Below are 20,410 nucleotides of genomic sequence, written 5' to 3'. Positions count from 1 at the left end.
GAATGGCCTACAGTAACCTACAATATTAGAGAACTACAATATTTAAATACTTTTTCCTATTTCATCATTATGAAAAATTGAATGTGATAACTAAACTGGCAAAAAAATCAGATTGTCTTTTAGAAAAGACAAGAAAAGAGATAGCGTTTACAGAATTAGGGAACTCTCAGAGTCTGCCAGATACCATGTTTAAGCACTATCTAGCAGCCTGTGAGCCTGCATATACTGTGCTGTCTGCACAGCCGATCCTTTTTCTGCTTGAGAAACAAGACCATTGAATAGTGCTGCCCTTACAGATTTAATCTGGGGCAGATGTAGAAAGTGATTAGTGGATCTGCCTGGCTTTCTCTTCTTTTCACCAAGTATCAGATGCCAATAGGAGAACCAATAGCTTTCCTTAAAATGTTGTAGGGAAGGACAGAATTGGATGGTGGCACTTTGAATGATGGATTTATACACCTGTTAAGTTGCCCAGCTAACAGAAGACAAGTGCTAAGGGGCCGGGGAGGGGGGGATTGAGAGACATGAGTGGGGAAAAAAAAGTTTTCACTATGCTTTTATTTGATGCAACCTTTCCTCCACACTTATGACCGTCAAGTGAGCTTTGAAGGAAGACTTAAATCCATGTTTAAAAATGGTCCAGATAAAAAGTGTGAAGAGAAGCATAAGGTGAAATGAAAAAAACAGGCAGCAGATAGAATAAATCATCAACTACTGTAATGCTGCAAGCAAATCTTAGCACTGCCACTGAGCACCCAAGGAATACACTACTGATTTTATAACCACTGATTCCTGGAAATTGTACGTATCTATGTGAGGGACGTGGTTGCTCAGTGGGTTAGGACGCTGAGCCTGTCGATCAGAAGGTCGGCAGTTTGGTGGGTCGAATCCCGAGTGCCGCGTAGCAGAGTGAGCGCCTGTTACTTGTCCCAGCTTCTGCCAACCTAGCAGTTCGAAAGCACGTAAAAAATGCAAGTAGAAAAATAGGGACCACTACGGTGGGAAGGTAACAGCGTGCCGTGCGCCTTTGGCGTCTAGTCATGCCGGCCACATGACCACGGAGATGTCCTCGGACAAGCGCTGGCTCTTCGGCTTTGAAATGGAGATGAGCACCGGCCCCTAGAGTCGGAAACGACTAGCACGCATGTGCGGGGGAACCTTTACCTTTACCTTTATGTATGTATGTATCCCACCTTTTGACATTTTTCATCAATACCTGGCACAATTGCTTTGGCTTTTAAACTTAGAATAACTCTATAAAAGCTCCACAGTTTACAAAACTAACCTGATTCTTTTATAGGTACATTTTCCAAAACCGAGACAGGAGGAGATTCTGAGAGAGAATTTTGCTTGCTAAGACTGAGTTTTGTTTCAAGATCACAGGTAGATTCTAAGAAAGAAAACAACAATGCAATCATTTACTATATATTTGCACCCAAAAATCTAATATAACGTGGAAGTCAACCGTGGAGATTGTTAGAATCTGGATGGTAGAAAACAGGTTCAAGCTGAACCACTGCAAGACTGAGCTACAGATGGACACTGGGGTACCTTGTGTTGCCTCTAGGAGTTGCACTGCCCCTGAAGGAAGAGGTCCACAAATTGGGTTCCTCCTGGACTTGCAGTTACAGCTGGACCAGCAGGTAGACTATGTCCAGAGGTGCCTTTGCCCAGCTTTGGCTGGTGTGCCAGTGGTGGCCTTACTTCGGGTGAAGTGACCTGATTACAGTGAGTCATACCCTCATCACCACTCATCTAAACTAACAGTAACCTTAACTACATGGGACTATCTTCTGGAATGGCCTTCCATATTACAAGTGGTTCCAACATAATTCAACTTCCAGAAGGGCTGAAGATGGAGCTTTTCCATATAGTCTTTTGGTATTGATTCCAGGTAGCCAATTTAGTCTAGTGGTTAGGGATTAGACTAGAAATCAGGAGATTATGAGTTCTAAGCATCAAAAGTCTCTCTCTCTCTCTGCCCAACTAACCTCATAGGGTTGTTGTTGTGGAGAAAATAGAAGGGGAAAGAGTGTTAGGCACATTTACCATCCTGAGTTATTAAAAACAATAATAAAGATGGAATAAAAGTAAATGTAAAAATAAATATTGTTTTGAAGGCTTATATGCAGCATTTTTATTGTTACGTTGTCTTTGTTAGCCATTGAGAATCTATTTATGATTGCAGTGGGATATAATAAGATTAATTCAAGCCTAAAATATTTTAATACTGTTCTTTCAATTTCACAGGGGGCATCTATATTTATCCCCACCAATTAAGAGACAGTTCTGGCTCACTGGTGTATCCATCGGTAAAATGAAAACCCAGATTGTTGGGGGCAGTATCTTGACTCTGTAATCCGCTTAGAGGGCTATAAAGAATTATAAAGCAGTATATAGGTTTAAGTGCTATTGCTATCTATTGTAACATATAAACACTTACCTTTCACTAAAGAATCAGACTGGGAGGGGGAACTTTTGCTACCATCTGGTTCTTCAAGAGATATGCTTCTTTTAGAATTGTTCCTTTGGACATTCTATCAACAATAACAAAATTTTAAATAAGAGTAAAATTCCCCCCCCTAAATGAAATAATACAAATAGAATATTATAGATATTGTTCCTCAACAGGGACTCACTTGCTTCATAGGCACAAAGAATCCTCCTTTCCTTTGTTGAGTTGCTTCTTTATCTTCTACTGATAAAATACTTTTAGTAGAAAAAGAATTTTCATCAGATTCAGACACAGCTGATGAATGTTCGTCGAAGATCTTCTCATAGTGAGTGATGAGAAGTTCTACCATCCGGGCTTGATATGGATAATCCACAAGTGAAGATAATGAAAGTGTGGCATCTGTCTGACGTGGTCTGATCAAAGTTGGACCAAATATAATGCCAAGATTGCTGGCAGACATTTTATTTTCATGAGACTGTTCACTAACTCTGTATAAAAGAACAGAAAATGCATTAAGGTTTTGAGTGTTACCAACAAATATTTGTAAAGATAAATATACTTTTAATTGCCAACTAACATTAATCAAAACGCAATGTCTAGATCAGCGGCTCCCAACCTTTTCTATACCCCGAACCCCTAAAACACTTCTGACATATTCTTGCACCCCTTACAAAAGTTCAAAATAAGGCAAATGAATTATGCATATGCACTATAATTTTGAAAACCCAAGTTTTTACACCCCCTGGAATATCGTCTCATACCCCCAGGGGGTGCAAGCACCCCTGGTTGGGAACCCCTGGTCTAGATCAGGGCTTTTCAACCTTTTCACCCATTGTACCACTTTTAGGATATGGCAACATCCGACTACAACCAGTCGCCTAGCAAGGTGTCAAAAGGAAAAAAGTGATGAAATACAGGTAGTTCTTGACTTACAACAGTTCACTTAGTGACTGTTCAAAGTTACAATGGCACTGAAAAAAGTGCCCCCCAAGCCACAGCTGAGCAAGACACCTGCCTACCCGCCCGGCGGCGCTCTTCCTCCTGTCTGAGGTTTTCATTGTTGTGAGCATTTCTGTTGAGGATCGGCAGTGGGGGTGGGGTGGGGTGTGTTTGGTTTTTATCCCCCCCCATCTGCTGGGTGGTTGCAGCAGGTTTTGGTCACTTCACATGGCCCTGGGACACTGTGACCATTATAAATATGAATCAGTTGCCAAGCATCTGAATGTAAATCACAAGACCCTGGAGATGCTGCAACATTCCAGCTGATCGGCACTTCTTCTAGGCTCAGAAGCACCAGGATCAGTGCCGAGCTCCAGCTGGAGCCTGGCGCTGATCCTAGTGCTACCTCTGTGTCCTGACAGCCTTGCAGCTCCAGCCATCTCTCGCTCAGGCTTGTGCGGTGCTGCCACTGCTTCAGCTCATTCCCCTCCCCTGCTACCACTTTTCTAGGATGGTCGCATACCACCTGTCAGGTGCCAATGTACCACAGGTGGTACCCATACCACTGGTTGAAAAGCCCTGGTCTAGATAGAGGGACCGTCTATCTCCAATTGTTTCTGGCTTCCCAGTATGTTCCAGGAGAGAAGTATGCTTTCTCTGCTACCATCATTCCCTGTCTTTTGGTACGGCAACCCCTGTCCATCCCCCCAAAAAACTGATAGTGCCTTCTGTCCTGGAGTTCTGAAAATACCTCAACACCTAGCTTTGGTCTCAGGTCTGTGATTAATCTGTTGTTGTGAGTGTCTGTTTTTATGATGATTGTTTTAGTCCATGTTTTGTTGGTTATGTTTTTTTAATGTTTTTATTCTTTAAGCCACCCTGAGCGTTACAGGTTATTTCTAGAAAAACATACAGGAAAATATATAGAAAAATCTAGTTGCTGGTTGACTTGGAATGCTCTTACCTGCAGAGATGAGCTAAAAGAAATTGCAGAGTGTTATGATTTGCTGTAGGTAGTAATTTCAGCAGATCTTTGATTTTAAGTATGATCCTATTCAATTCAATGCAAACTGACTGCCGTTTTTTTGATTTGGGACTCATCTGCTTCGTATCAAGTTCCTCATTAATATTCTGACTTTCTTTTGCTAGTCCAATGAATTCATTATAAAGTCGAAACAAAATCAAAGGTTCAGGGAGCTGAGAGAAAGAACATCAGAAAGAAATTCATCTAAAAGTTTATGTCCTTCTTTTCATTTGTGCAATCCTTTTCTGGAAAGGTTCTGAATTTTTTCTCTCGGCATAATTAGCATACTGCAAGAAATTCACGTAGTACTATTGATGAATTCCGCTTGTTATAACTTCAGATTTTAATAACACTTCTGTGGGTACTTTTAAGTTTTGCTTTGTTTAAATGACCAATTTTGTTTTATTTATTTGTAAAAAGTTTCTAAAAATAAAAAACTTGGATAGATGAGAGAGTTATTAATCTGCTTTATTACAGAACAAGAGAACGATTGCAATATCTTGAATAGAGGGACTATGTATTTGTGATTGGATTCATACATTACATTAAAGCACATGACTTAAACTCTGATCTGACAAATAATAATCTCTGTTTCCCAGAAGAAAATAAAGTATTATACAGGTGAACTCAGATATCATGTGTTTCAATCTGAGTAAGAGGAAAGGGCAAGTGAGAGCCTGTAATTCAAGAGCTAAAAAGACTGTTAATTTAAGGAAGGAGTATGGTGTATGAAATATGGACACCAATGAATTCCCCATTCAGACTCTCAGCCTGTGTTGGTATGATAAATTTGAACCTATCAGCTGTTTACTAGGGTAAACATGTGCCACAGTGCACAATCACAACTGTTCAATCAAAACAAATACTTAATATTTCCCAGTTTGTGCTAAAAAAACCCTTTCCAACTGTTACATTCAATACTGATGCTAGGATGTAATCAGACACTACTGCCAGCTGTATTATTTCAAAATGGATTTTTATAGTATTTTAGTATTATAACTCACACATTTATAGAATTGCTGTATTATTAAAAATGGCAATTCTTTTTTAAGAATACGCTGTCAGCATTAGCCTAGGCCCCAGTTCTATATTCTCACAGGTTAGGTTTCACTTTTTTGAGCCATTTATTTAATGCGTGATTAGAGAATTTTTTTCATACATCACAAGTCAAGTTATTGTTCAAATATTTTTTCCGTTTCATTTTCTTAATTTTTCCCCATTTTTTTCCAGCTTATTTCTCCTATCCACTTATACTTAAAATAGTTAATTTTAATTAACCTGACAAAAAGCGACAATGAAAAACCAGTAGCAAACTAATTTTAAGGACGATAATTTGATTGTTTTCTATCCTTCCAATACAAGCGAGAGCCAAAGGGTAAATCTCCCTGCAATCACCTCAATACTGGAATTTTCACAAAACTCTACACAAGAAACATCCACCTTAATAAATCTTCCAATATACAAATGAGAGTAAAGAAGACAACAATGTTTATTTACCTGACGAAGAAATAATTTAAGGACATTACTTATATCATGCGCATAGAGTTCAGATAATTCTACCAAATCTTTCCCATTTTCAAATGCTTGACAAAGTTTTTCAACTCTGGATTTTGCTCCATTCACACGGTATATCCCCTTAAATACGAAACAAACATAAATAATTGTGAGAGCGAAATTTTAATGGTTTTGAATGAAAGCATTTGAAAAGCAGTATGAATCTTTACCTTGACATTTAAGGCTCTGCTTTCAATTTCAGAGGCACACTTTTTTATGATGAAGGGGATACCATCTGGGCTATTTTTAGAAACTTGGGTAAATTCTATCCCAAACAAATGAAGTTTTCCATGAAGCTTTTTATGCCCACACTGGATAGCTAAAGTCTCCAAACATTTTTTGTGACAGGAAAGGGAGCACTAAAAGAAGCAGCAAAGAAATGATATATTAAAAAACAAGGGCAAGGGCATATAGCATCTACTGTTCAGCTCATCATATAATTTCATGCTTATTTAAAGCATTTAGCCTCTTTAAACCAGTTCACGATGATTTGGTACTAGTCTAAAAGCTTTTTAATAATTAACAGCTGCTTGAGTGTTCTACGAGCAAAAAGGCAGACTATAAATAGCAAAAATAAACGTATATGCCCTGTATATACAATACAAAGGCAGCCATTCCAGTATGCTGGATCCAATATAGCCCTTAAACATGAAGCATAATGAATACTTCTCCAGCAAACCTTTCTGCCAAGTGTAATAAATCACTGGAGAAGGAGAGCCATTTATATTGTCTTGGCAAATATATTGCCAAGCTTGGTAGGATAAATTGGCACCATCCTCTCTGGCACTTCAGCCTCCCCATAGTAACTTCACATCTCCAGTGCACCAGAGGGTTTTGAAATGATATGATGTGAATGCAGTAAGTTGTATCGCCCACAAGACATTATAAGGAAGCCAAAAATGTGTTTGGATTTCCAACCTCTTCACATTCTGCTCCATGGAATACCACCAGACTATCACATTCCCTGCATCTGGATGGAGACCTCAGTTTCCGAAGTTTGTGTGTTTGTGCTGCCTTAGATAGGAGAGTGTTTCGAAAAGGTCCAGGAGAACTGGCAATTTCAGCTGCCAGGTCATTTAAACCTTAGAATAAAAAGGACTATTGTTAGTTTTTCAGGGTGCAAGGAATGTACACTAATATATTCAGTTATTTATCCTATGAAATGGTATCGTAATAATAATGCATGTATGTTCACCGAAGTACATCTACCCATATATTTTTGCTTTTGCAGACATATGTAAATTGTCTGTTCAAAAAGATGATATAGCATTTAGCTTTTAGGAAAAAGCAATTGTGCAGTAATTTATTTATTTATTTATTTATTTTTGGGACTTATATGCCGCCCTATCTCCCGAAGGACTCAGGGCGGCTAACAACAATAAAAACAACAATACAAAAGTTAAAAGAAATTAAATAAACAGCCCCAAAATAAATTAACTAAACAATAAAAAAATTGCAAAACAATTATGACATACGTTTAGGCAGAGACCATATTATTAGAGGTAACAACTGTTAACCAAATTGCAGATGTACTTTATAAATCTCATGGACGTATGCATGAAACGTATGCTTAACTTTTAAGGTTAACCACAAGACCATTATTATTTTGCTTCAAGAGATTAATACTATTATACTTCTGGAAACCGTTCAAAGACCGTATAATGGGATCATTAAGAACCCTCGCTTTTAACGGGCTCAATTATTCTTGCCTCCTTAAAATTTTTATAATTTTAAAATTATAAAACTCTTAACGTTTTATTTTTTTATATACTGATTTTATATTTCTATGTTTTATTGTACACCACCAGAGTCTCTCTTTGAGGGAGTTTGGTGATTTAGAAGAGTGAACTAAAATTAAATAAAGAAATCATGAAGTATCAGAAACTAAAATCCCCACTACATAGAGGAAACAAGCATGTCAGGAAAACAGTAGCCCACAAATGTTTTCTCTCTGTGGAGTGATATACTACCACCATTTAATCATACTGTAGTATTGTAGTGAGCAACAGAAATGACCTTGCAGAAAACTATGTTGCCAGAGTTACAAAAACATGATTAAGCCTGGGACATGAAGAAAAAGAGAGAAATAAACTCCGTCTGACTCTTAACTCTTAGGGTATGAGATCCTAATTCTAGGCAATTCTGTGGAAGATAGTTGTCCCATCATTTTATCGTGTGATGGGGGGGAATTGCTCACCATTTCATATTTCTACTTTTGAAAAAGTCATACATTTCTGTATATTCACTGAACAATTATTTATTGGTTTTGAAATATCCACTAGCATATCACCCAAGCCAAAAAAACCTCCCCAAACAATAACTCCCTGCTTATTTAATTCCAGCTTCTATCGAACACATGTCTAGCAGATGTATTACCCTTTTAAGCAGAACGGCTAAAGCTTCATTTTTGCAGAATCCTTGTACGTAACTGAAATGTGCTCTTTCAGCTCAATAAATGTATTTTTTGGCTCAGGACAAATAAACATGTCCACTATCTACCCTTCTGTTTCTAACGAAGTTTAAGAATCAAAGAAAATTGGGAGTGCAAAGTGTACTTAGAACAAATGATGAACTCAGCTTAAGATTATATTACCACAGTCGGAAGGTGAATGTGGCTCTCTCTCATCAAGATCATCTGCAGATGACATGGTCCCAGTGGATGGTGTACGAGGAAGCCTTCTTTTAAAGTCACCTACTAAACAGCCAAAAAAACGGACAATTTAAGCCATTCTGTTGCATTTCTTTTGCTTCATTAAATCTCAGCAATAATACAAGCATTGAAGGGTAGCATCTGTACCAGGGCTAGCAGATGGAGAATCCACAGATCGTGACTCACTGCTTCCTCCTGCGCTTTCAGAATCGCTGCACATTCCCCCACTTTGGTTACCAACTGACCAGGATCTAAAAGGTGGTGGGCCTCGCACAGCTTTAAAGGAGAAGGAGAAATAGGTTTTAATGACTTCTGGTTCTTCAGATATAAAACAAATTTTATCCTGCTTCTCACAGCCTATATGTAATTTTTAAAATCAAAACTAGAGGCACTCTTCACTGTACTACAGTAAGAACTATACATCCTCTCTATGTCTGTACACGCCACTGTTTTGGTTGTGCATGCTCTGCAAGTGGCAGTTTTGCTGTATTCACCCAGTGGGATAGCCTGAATCATAACTATGGAAGAACAAAGTAGTCCAAGAAGCATTTGAATGCAAAAACAGAGCACTAAATCAGAAATTTAGTTGTATAAATTTTGCTGACAAGAAAGTTGACATTAATTGACATCAAGTCTAACATCTACATTCAGGTGGACCCCAATTACATACCTGCTACAAACCCATAAAAGGCCTTGAAAACATGAGCTACGAATTCTTAAACGACTAATCATTAGAAGAATAGTGCCTCTACATTATAGAGACACACTTATCCTCAATAAACAAACTGAAATGAATTAATTACATATTTAATATTATTTTATTTTATTTTATTTTAATTCCATTTATATCCCGCCCTTCTCCGAAGACTCAGGGCGGCTTACAAGCTTAGCAGTAGCCTTCATTCTATGTATATGCCTGCTTATTAGGGCTTTCCCCCTCCAAAGCGGCATTATTACAAAGTCAGCTTAATTGCCCCCAACAATCTGGGTCCTCATTTTACCTACCTCAGAAGGATGGAAGGCTGAGTCAACCTTGAGCCTGGTGGGACTCGAACCTGCACTAATTGCAGGCAGCTGGTGTTACTTAAGGAGGCATTAGCCCACTGCTCCACCAAGGCTCTATTATATTAAAATGTTATTAACTTTCACATATTTCAACATTTTTACTGTTTGGCCTTTGTTTCATTTCCTTGGAGAGGAATTGTATTGTTCAATTTCTATTTGTATTTCACTCTGGTTTGTTGGCTTATTAATATTAATTGAAAAGTTTAAAATTCTCACTTCCTTAATTAAATTATGAGTCTTAATTAGGTTTCCTTTCCATTGATATAATTGATTTATGTAAAGATATTTTGTTGGAGGCAACAAAAACACAATATACAACAAAAATAATACATTAGAACATTGGGGGTGGCCAGATCATAATCATATCTTAAAGTTGTTTACTTAACTACGTAAATGATCATCTGAAGTATTACCAGAGACATCTGTACTGCTCGAAGATCTTTTGTCTCCAATCTTTTGAGAGCAAAGATAGGCTGGGCTTGTAATATCGTCTAGTAACTGAATAGGATAATCGCCTGAGCACTGAGATATGCTTCCTTGGGATGCATGAACATGGTCTGACTGTTTACTGAAAATTCTGTGAAAGGGAACAAACTATTATTTGGAATTGCACTGTTTTCCCAATACATCAACATTTTACACTTCTCTTCAAGATTTTAAGTACTTTTGAGTACAGAGCCATAGCCGTAAATATTGAAATTTTCTTGATGGCTTTCAACAACCTGGCAAAGCAGAGATTCAATCCACAGATTATAAGACTAACCCAGCAACAAATTCCGCTCAATTCCTCAGCATCAATAGCTTCAAACTGATCCTGAGATAAGTCTCTGGCATCTCAGCTAAATTGATTTAAACAACTTCCAACTTGTAGTGAGTGACGCTATAAGAACTCGTCGTAATGGCTGGCAGGCACTCTTTCAGCCCGGCATTCTCCAATGGGTTCTAGGCAATGGTGGGATTCAAATATGTGAACAACTGGTTCTCTGGCTCTGCCGAAGTGGTGCGAACTGGCTGAATCCCACCACTGGTTCTAGATAACTTTAAACAATCCTCCTGGGCAGCTATTCACCCATTTACTGAGGTGTGTTAAATGCAGGCCTCCCACAAACCTGCATTCCCAGGGGAGCACTCCACTATGCTCTCTGCCTTTTAATTCCCTCCCCAAAATCAAACCACTCACTATGAATTCACTTCCCCGACTCTTTTGTTAATTAATTAAAATTTATTAAATAAATTTAAATGCATTTAATTAACTTAACCTATCTTGATGACATACACTCATCTTCCCTGGGGTTGCTGATTCATATGCAAAGATCAGAATAAACAGAAGAACAATCCTCCAAGCTTTAGTGGACTCTCGATAAAAAATGCTTATCAATAAAAATGTGAGGCAGATGGGTGGTTTCAAAATCAAATAGGCAGGCAGGCAGACAGATCAATAAAAGATTTACAATAAAAGTGTGGTGTAACCCAACTCTAAGAAGTACCCCTGTTTATAACGTGGATTTTTCTCCAAAAACCTACGATCCTATATATAGTAGACATCAGACAATTCATTCCACCCATTTTATGTTTCTCTGCCACTCGAAGTTCAATATTCTGCGACTAAAATGAGCATACTAAATCTTCCATTGCTACTTTTGTTTTTAAAGTGATTATGATTTTGAAATTTTTGGCAGACACTGGCTCTGTATTTAACACTGATGAGAATTATGAACTTATCCCCCTGCCCACATCTGAGAAAAAAAGTAGTAATTGTCTGAGCCACTTTGGTCATGGACGAGTAGGGAACGAAGACTCCTCTAACAGCAGAAAATAAAGACAAACATGATTTAAAATAACTACAATAAAGAAACAGAACAGTAAAGAGTGCTGTATATGACCAAGAAATCCAAATATTCCAAGGCTTTTATATAAATCATTTATATGATGACCATTTCCCTACAACATTATAAAATCAATGAATAAGACTTATTCTTCAGTGATAGTAATTAAATATGGGAAAGAACTCTCAGGTATACTGGTAAACTTTGACTATTACAGCTGACAAATGCACAATTTTGCTAAATTCAAAACATCAACTTACGTAAGAATGCTTCTCACCTGCTTTTAAGCCCCATTCCAATTTGCTTTCCCATCATTCAATAGTAATCCAACAATTCAAAGCTTTTATTTCTTTATCTACATTTTATTTCTTTATCTGAACTTTTGGTTCATATTTACGGACAAACACGGAAGAATATATCTAATGTCTCACCCTCCAGCCTGGGAACTCTGAGTTTCAAAGCAAACAGGCTCAGTAGGAGCATCGTATTTTGGCAAATTCTTCACATATTCAGAGAACTTTTTTCCTGGATCATAGAGCTTGGCACTCTCACAGAGGGACTGACAGTTGACTGGTAGGGAGACAACTTGGGCATGCTGCATCTGGAACAGGTTAACTGTTGCCTATGTGGAAGATAAAAGTTTTTCAAGTTTTCACAGTACTTTTTAGAAACAGCAAAATACAAAGAAACTACAAAATGTTAGATACATGTATTTTAATTAAAGCAAAATCCAAACTCTAGAAATAGCTCTAAGCTTACATTCTCTTTACAATTAACCTATTAAAAAAACAAAGCAGCTTTAAACCAAAGTTTAAACCACAGCTGCATTTTTCACACTTTTAATATTTTTTTCTATTTAGAAAATTTATATCACCGCGTACTCACTCCACAGGGATTCTAGGTGGTTTACAAACAATAAAAACACAGTATAGAATTTTTTTTAAAAAACCCGCCCCGCCCACCCACTTGTTGACCTTCAAATTCTCAAGGTTGTTTTAAAGGAAAGATAAACATGGCACCCTTTGCTTAGTACCAGTGTATACAAAAAACTAAAAACAAAACAACCAAGCATTGGCACTCTCATCAAATATTATGACAGAAGCTACACCATTACACAAAGAAGTAAATATGGCAAAGATAATCTGATATAATCTTACAGGAAATGAGGCTCTGGAACTGGGAGCTTTTTTCATTTGCAGAATGTTCTCTATAGAAGGAACATAAAAATATAGCTCACCAACACCCTTTTTGCAGCATTCAGAGCCCCCATAGATTTAGTAGGGCTCTCAACTTACCATGGAAAGCATGGTATGGCTTTTGAGCTAATGAAAGATGTACAACTTCTCTTCAATCAGGTGTTTCAAGTCTGAGTTTAACTCAGGTGTGGCCAATCTTTTGGGCTGTACTAAGTGAAAAGGAATTGTATGGGGCCTGCATATAGAATATATAAATAACTAACTTCCTTTATTGTTTATATTTCTATTACAACCTTGTGGGGCCACATTACTAGCTGTCAGGAGCACATGTGGCCCATGGGCTGCAGGTTGGACATGACTGGTTTAACTGAATTAACTGTGAATTTAATTATTTCATGAGCGTGTGCTTTTTTCTCATTTGATATCTGGAGTTCAACAAACAGAACAACCATCAGAAATCAGTATTTCCTATTCAAATACTAGGAGGAGATATGAAGTTTATACTTTAAAATTTTAACTGTGGTGGAGCAGTAGTTAGAATGAAGTATTGTAATGTAATGTTGTAGGCTAACTCTGTCCACTGACAGTTCAATTCTGACTGGCTCAAGGTTGACTCAGCCTTTCAGCCTTCCAAGGTTGATATAATGAGGACCCAGATTGTCAATAGGCAATAGGCTGACTCTGTAAACCACTTGGAGAGGGCTGTAAAACACTGTGAACTGGTATATAAGTCTAAATGCTATTGCTATTTTAACTACGGTAAATGCCATTTTTTTTGTACCAGGAAAACTATTTGAAAACACAATAATTGTCTTATACGAATGGCTTTCATGATAATTAAAATAATAAGGAAAGTGTGAAATCATTTTCACATTGTGGCAAAGTATCTAATGTTGCCATTTTTAAATTCACTAAAGGTTTTCGGATTTAAGATACATTAAATCATGTATTCTTACAGCTTTTAGTGTGAGATCACATTGGTAAATTTGTTCCCGTAGCTGTGTTACAACGTCACTTTTGAAATTTTCTAGATCATTTCTCTTTTCTTCAACTTCAGCCATGCTGGCTTTGAAATGTTCATTAGCTTCTTCAGCCTATAACAAATGAAGGATAAAGAAATAAGAACTGAGAGAGAAAAAATCCAGTTAACTCTAATCCCCTTCCATAAATAACCCACAATAAAAAGGCCATGTGATTCAAATAATAGATAAAAGCCAATGCTAGCCTATTTGTCAAATATTTGCACAAGACATATTTAAAGAAGATACTTTACTTTTTGGAGAGCTTCCTCTTCCAGTTTACGTTTCTTTTCTAGTTTGCTGGGATCTTTTGTAATGCCCCCATTGAAGGCCATATACTCCTCCTCAGCACGAACAGTGGTTGATCTTGCTCTCTCATACTCATCTTGCCGTTGAAGATATAAAAGTTTTGCTTTTCTGACACTGGATTCCAGTTCTTGCTGTTCATTCCAAAATATATATATATATATCTTTTACACTAAGAAGTACACCTTATACTAGAATAGTAATATGTTAAATCAATATGATTTTGTAATTTCCAAGCACATTTCTACTTATTAAAACGTAAAGGTAAAGGTAAAGGTTCCCCCGCACACGCGTGCTAGTCGTTTCCGACTCTAGGGGCCGGTGCTCATCTCCGTTTCAAAGCCGAAGAGCCAGTGCTTGTCCGAGGACGTCTCCGTGGTCATGTGGCCGGCATGACTAGATGCCAAAGGCGCACGGAACGCTGTTACCTTCCAACCGTAGTGGTCCCTATTTTTCTACTTGCATTTTTACGTGCTTTCGAACTGCTAGGTTGGCAGAAGCTGGGACGAGTAACAGGCGCTCACTCTGTTACGCGGCACTCGGGATTCAACCCGCCAAACTGCCGACCTTCTGATCGACAAGCTCAGCGTCCTAACCCACTGAGCCACCGCGTCCCTTCATTAAAACATAATGATTATGATAAAGGAAAATATGATCCTTATATCGTGAAGGGAAAAAAGAGATGTGTAAGCAATTGCTTACAGGTACTGTAATCCTCGTCTTGCAACCATATTTTAATTTTAATTTAATTTTATTAGATTTATATACCGCCCTTTCCCGAAGGACTCAGGGCGGTTTACAGGGTATTTAAAATCAGCAATACAAATACAAAAGTTAAAAAAACAATTTAAAAAGATTAAATTATCCCTTAAACTAAAAACCCCGGTTAAAAAATTCTCAGCCTGGGCCGGAAAGCTCAAAGAGCCAGGTCTTCAGGTCCCGGCGGAATGAACGAAGGTCAGGGGCGGTCCTCAGCTCCACGGGCAGCTGGTTCCAGAGGGCAGGCGCACCCACAGAGAAGGCCCTCCCCCTGGGTGTTATCCGCCGGCAATCTTTTACCGGCAGCACCATGAGAAGACCCTCCCTGTGTGAGCGCACTGGACGAAGGGAGCTTGATGTTCCCTCAAATATCCCGGACCCATAGCAGGTGTTCCCTCAAATATCCCGGACCCAAGCCATTTAGGGCTTTATAGGTCATCACCAATCATATCACACAATCCCATCCAATTTTACAACCTTTATTGGTCCTTAAGCATTATCACACTAATTATTAATCAAGACATCAATTGACCACGACTAGCAACATTTCTTGCCTGGCTTCCTCATTGATTATGCTTGTTGGAAGCCAGCTGGGAAGGTGATCATATGACCAAAGGACACAACAGCTGTTGTAAATGCACAACAGTTGCCAAGTGCCCAAATCACAATCACAAGTCCATGGGGACTCTGCACGAGACTTTTCTTTTTAACAGGATGTCACAATTTAAGCTCAGAAGGAAATTCAGAAATTCAAACCATAAACAATGATACCCACCATTTTTTTCTGCTCTCGTTGCCAGAGTTCCTTGATCTCCTTTCTTTGTTTATCCAATTCGTTTTTTCTTCCAAGCAGTGGCTAAGTAAGAAAAATGAACTGAGTAAAGAAGTACTAGTTATGTCTTAGTAGTTGACATAACAGTGAACTATTCATATAGTAATACTTCTTACAGAAGAACTTTTATTTACCTGTAAAAATTTATTAGTTTGGAGGGCTAATGCTGTCTGCTGCCAAAGTAGACTATTCTCTATATCATTTTGAAATGCATTTATGAATATTGACTGGAATGGCATGTAGTCCTATAAGCAAAAACACATAATGTAATACCAGTATTTTTTCAAACTAGTGTTAAGATTTAGATTTCCAATTATAAAAATGAAAAGTTGTTTAAACAGCTTTAATGGCAAATTAAACTGTTACCTAACACTTGTTTTAAAATGCTTATTTTTTAAAAAATACTGCTTAAATGACTGTTTAAATATCTGCACCTTTAAATATCTGTATATTACCATAATTGAATTATGGTATACTTTATTATAACAAATTATTCAAATTTTGAGACAGAAGATAAGTTACAAACTACCAAATAATTAGGAACTTATAAAGTTAAATTGTAATTCAATTAATTTTGAATATCAAAACTGTACCATAATGATTAACATAATACATTTAATATACTTTTTTTAACTGAATACATACCTGAGATACAATAATAGTCTTAGTGGTTTCTGCTATTTTTGCCAGGTTTTTAGCACACTCCATTTCTGTAGAAAGAAGTACGAGATATAATTTTTAAAAAAGACTTTTCTGTAATCTTAGATACTATTTTATTACAATATTCCAGGGACAGGAACAAGCAATTGTTCCATTCATTTTAACAAACAGTTATTAATTTAGAAGTCACAAATACTGGCAATGGGTAGCAAAATTCTGACAATATAAAATGTTCATGCTGCCTGACTCTCAATGTCTTCAGGTGCCAGAAAAAAGTACTCACCCAAATTAATCTTTTTCTCTACCCATACAACAACATCCTTTGCATACTTTGACCATGCTTTAGCATAGGACAGAGCAGATTTGATTCCATTATCATTTCTTAGGAGAGCACTATCAATCTCTTCAGCATTAAGGTGCCCTGCAAATAAAGCATCAAATACAAAACACCACGTTTGAGACATTAGGTGTGAACAGTAAATCAGCTGTAACCTTTTTAATGCTAGTTGGCCCTAAATGGATCTGACAGAGCTTTTAGAAAACATTAAAAGTTCATAGAATTGTATCTAAGCAAAAATTATGGAATCTTTGTAATGGCCTAACAGGAGAAAAATAATATGAGCAGCTTAGATTCATTCTAATAGTAACAAACATTTTTAAGATTGGGATGAGAAATATAATAATAATCAGTCCACTGCAAAAGGCAGCTTTACTTGGAACAACTTACATCCTATGATGATAGCTTTAACACTATCAAACAACATCTGTCTATCCCAGGTCCTTGGGAAGGACTCAATAGGTGGATAAAAATGCCAAATCTGGTCTAAACTTAGTGCAATCAATCCTAATAATATGTTCATCTGTGGATGATTGTTAAAACATTTAAAAACAAGGAACAATAGAAAAAATGCAAAACAGCACAAGAAAAAAAGAGCAATGATGATGAAAATAAATCTGGGTGGTGGTGGTGGGGGGAGAAGAAAGATAGAAAGGGGCATCAGTCATCCTCTCCAAAGGCCTGTGTGAAGAGCCAGATTTTTAAAGTCCTTCAAAATACCAGTAGGCTCACAACCATTTGAATTTGGGAGGGAATTTCATTCATAAATGAGCCTTGGTGGAGCAGTGGAGCAGTGGGCTAATGCCTCCTTAAGTAACACCAGCTGCCTGCAATTAGTGCAGGTTCGCATCCCACCAGGCTCAAGGTTGACTCAGCCTTCCATCCTTCCGAGGTAGGTAAAATGAGGACCCAGATTGTTGGGGGCAATTAAGCTGACTTTGTAATAATGCCGCTTGGGTGTGTGTGTGAAAGCCCTAATAAGCAGGCATATACATAGAATGAAGGCTACTGCTAAGCTTGTAAGCCGCCCTGAGTCTTCGGAGAAGGGCGGGATATAAATGGAATTAAAAATAAAATAAAAATAAATAAAAAATAATTAAATGATTATTTTAAAACACCAATGATTTTCCTCTAAATGTTTATATTAGTATTCTTATTTATGTAGAAGATCTGTTTATAACTTTTTTTACTGCCTCTACTATGATTTACCTACAAAAAATGGGATACACAGTCATCATACATTTAAAAATGCTCACCTGTTGATTGAACACCTTCATTCAATGATATTCCAGAATCCGCACAAAGATTTTCAAAAGACTGCCATACAAAAAATATAGCTTATTAATATCAGCTAAAAAAATTGAACACATTGTATGCTACTTGATGAACATGGATGGAAGTGAACATTCATCTTTCTATAAAGATTTCTATCCATTACAAAGTTGATATGACAACTCATTGCAACTTCTTACTAGAAGTCCAATACCTTAACTACTGTAGTTGAATACAATATCTCAAAAAAAGAACAAAAGAACCCCCCATTTATATTTATATTTTAGAACTAACTAGTTCCAGCTTTTTATAAATTAACTGCCATAGTTTCTACAAAAAGTTAGGTTCCTCAGCAGTTTTTAAGTTTTAGATTGTTCTTACTCAGTAGCAAGGAAATCTGTGTTATCAATCACTGCACAAAGCTAAAACTTTCAAGAACATTTTCAACATACTTGACTTTGCCGAGATATGTGAAGACCCAGTCCTGAGCCACTGTCCACATCTCCCATAAGGAAGTCTGAAACTCTGTCATGGGAGTCAGAATAAAAATTAAATTATGCTTTGGCATACCATACAGGCGCAAATGTCTAACAAATATTCAGTCCAAATATCATATGGCAACAATCAGCATCTATTTTAAGATAGTCGCAGTATAGTCGCCCTGAGTCGCCCTGAGTCCTTCGGGAGATAGGGCGGCACATAAGTCCCAAAAATAAATAAATAAATAAATAAATAAATAAATAAATAAATGGTAGCATTTTAAAAAAATATACAATGTTTAACTGCTGAAAACTGCTATGAAATTGGTGAACATCAGGTAACTTCAAAATTTGGGTAGAAGCCTAGATACAGTCTGCTCCGTTCTCAATTGTTAGAAAGCAGGACACAGAAGGCATTGCTAGAGAAAACAGGCAGAACTCCAGGATTGCTTCAGAAATCAGAAATGTTAATGGAGAGCAGCTGCAAGAAAAGACTGCCAACAGTGAAGCAAAGACCTTCAAAGTATGAGAGTATAAAAATTTACTCTTTCTTTTCAGTTGCAAGGAAAGCTGGCTATGTTAGGAGACCTAAAAAAGAGGTAGCATTAGGAAAGGAAAATTACAAACTAAATGAACAACATGGTTGAAGAAACAGACATTATTAGTGGTTCAGATACGTAGAGTCTAAAGTCTGAAAAACACAATTATATCTTTTTAAAACTTACATGTTGCCAAAAGTGAATGCCAGTAAGTCAATAGAAGAGAATATTTCACTTAATACTTCTCGCTTGTTTTCTTCATTAACTTCCTTAAAGTTCACAGCTAAAAGAGAAAACAATGAGGCTCTATAAATTAGCAGACTGAAGTTTCATAGTTAAGTAATGCTCTCATATCAGGCCATAAAGCGAGCACTATGTTGTATTTAAACCAGGGGTCTTCAAACTTGGCCCTTTTATGACTTGTGGACTTCAACTCCCAGAATTCCTCAGCCAGGCACACTGGCTGAGGAATTCTGGGAATTGAAGTCCACAATTCATAAAAGGGCCAAGTTTGAAGACCCCTGATTTAAACTAAAGAAATAGGGCTAGGGCATATTTCATTCAGTTTATGCTAGACAATCTTTTTTTTTAAAGTAAAATAACCTATAACCATATGAAGGACTAAGCCATCCAAGCATATCAAATTGATTAGGGCCAAATTATATAATATAAAAATTTGTAATTTTTCAGCATATTTAAATTTTGAACGTGTGTGTGTGTGTGTGTGTGTTGGGATATGTGTGAATCTGGTGCTGAAGATTAATTTTTGTCCTATTTTCCTGATGAAGTAATAAACTCCTACAGATAGAATTTTGCCTAGAAGTTAGAAGTGGAAAAGTATATAATTTTTTGTGAAAGAAAAGTTTAAATCCTCAGTCAAAGAAAGCAAGTCCTGAGTTGATTTTTTTAAAACCAAGAAATTCATCCACAGATCTGTAATTTCATGTAATTTGGTATAGTATACAAATATATATAGATGGTAATTGAACGAATACATCAAAAATAGGCACATGGGAAAATATTAATATATATTTATTTTTGACAAGGAGGGAAGCTAAGCACTTCCCTATTCCCCAGACCCCAGAAAACTATCTTACATAATGGTATGTGCATGTGGAATTTGGGATGTCTGAGAAGCGAAGGCTAGCAACTTCCCTGAGAAAAATCTTGCTCATGGCAGTGATTATTCACTGGCATCTATACAAGCATTTTTTGCTAAGTTTAATTAATGTTTCCCTGTCTAATGTGATCATTCAGAGTGATCATACTAGACAGAAAGAGAAACAATAGGTTTTTAGTGACTCCTTGAAAAATCATTTTGCCAACTTTTATTGGAACTCAGGATTCTGGAAACCAGACTTAGGTCGCTGGCAAAAAGAGTAAAAACTAGTCCCAGGGGTATCATTGCTCTTTATTGTCTGAATCAGTTTGTAATATAATCCAAAAATTTTGTTTCTTAGATAAGCAGAAAACAGCGTTTCCTGACTATAACTACATT

General features: G+C 37.1%; 1 protein-coding gene across 4 annotated transcripts in view; it reads right to left on the bottom strand.

Moving 5' to 3' along the window:
* The window catches only part of ARHGAP29 (Rho GTPase activating protein 29), a 55,162-nt gene that overhangs the window by 2,216 nt on the left and 32,536 nt on the right, over positions 1 to 20,410 (bottom strand). Inside the window, exons 4-23 of one of the 4 annotated variants that reach the window (XM_083359050.1) lie at positions 19,099 to 19,195; positions 18,347 to 18,419; positions 17,879 to 17,939; positions 16,569 to 16,706; positions 16,271 to 16,335; positions 15,760 to 15,870; positions 15,569 to 15,649; positions 13,983 to 14,168; positions 13,666 to 13,803; positions 11,945 to 12,135; positions 10,074 to 10,264; positions 8,770 to 8,898; positions 8,566 to 8,667; positions 6,891 to 7,054; positions 6,143 to 6,331; positions 5,916 to 6,053; positions 4,359 to 4,591; positions 2,640 to 2,943; positions 2,444 to 2,537; positions 1,286 to 1,390 (exon numbers count right to left, since the gene is read on the bottom strand). In XM_083359050.1, the coding sequence (XP_083215176.1) occupies positions 1,286 to 1,390; positions 2,444 to 2,537; positions 2,640 to 2,943; positions 4,359 to 4,591; positions 5,916 to 6,053; positions 6,143 to 6,331; positions 6,891 to 7,054; positions 8,566 to 8,667; positions 8,770 to 8,898; positions 10,074 to 10,264; positions 11,945 to 12,135; positions 13,666 to 13,803; positions 13,983 to 14,168; positions 15,569 to 15,649; positions 15,760 to 15,870; positions 16,271 to 16,335; positions 16,569 to 16,706; positions 17,879 to 17,939; positions 18,347 to 18,419; positions 19,099 to 19,195 (2,790 nt within the window). The remainder of the gene's footprint in view (positions 1 to 1,285; positions 1,391 to 2,443; positions 2,538 to 2,639; positions 2,944 to 4,358; positions 4,592 to 5,915; positions 6,054 to 6,142; positions 6,332 to 6,890; positions 7,055 to 8,565; positions 8,668 to 8,769; positions 8,899 to 10,073; positions 10,265 to 11,944; positions 12,136 to 13,665; positions 13,804 to 13,982; positions 14,169 to 15,568; positions 15,650 to 15,759; positions 15,871 to 16,270; positions 16,336 to 16,568; positions 16,707 to 17,878; positions 17,940 to 18,346; positions 18,420 to 19,098; positions 19,196 to 20,410) is intronic. The other 3 variants (XM_083359051.1, XM_083359053.1, XM_083359052.1) reach the window with 3 other exon arrangements.

The sequence above is a fragment of the Vipera ursinii genome, assembly GCF_947247035.1.
Source record: "Vipera ursinii genome assembly, chromosome: 3".
Lineage (NCBI taxonomy): Eukaryota > Metazoa > Chordata > Lepidosauria > Squamata > Viperidae > Vipera > Vipera ursinii.
The sequence above is the reverse complement of the archived record's forward strand: the minus strand, read 5'-3'. Positions and strand labels throughout refer to the sequence as shown.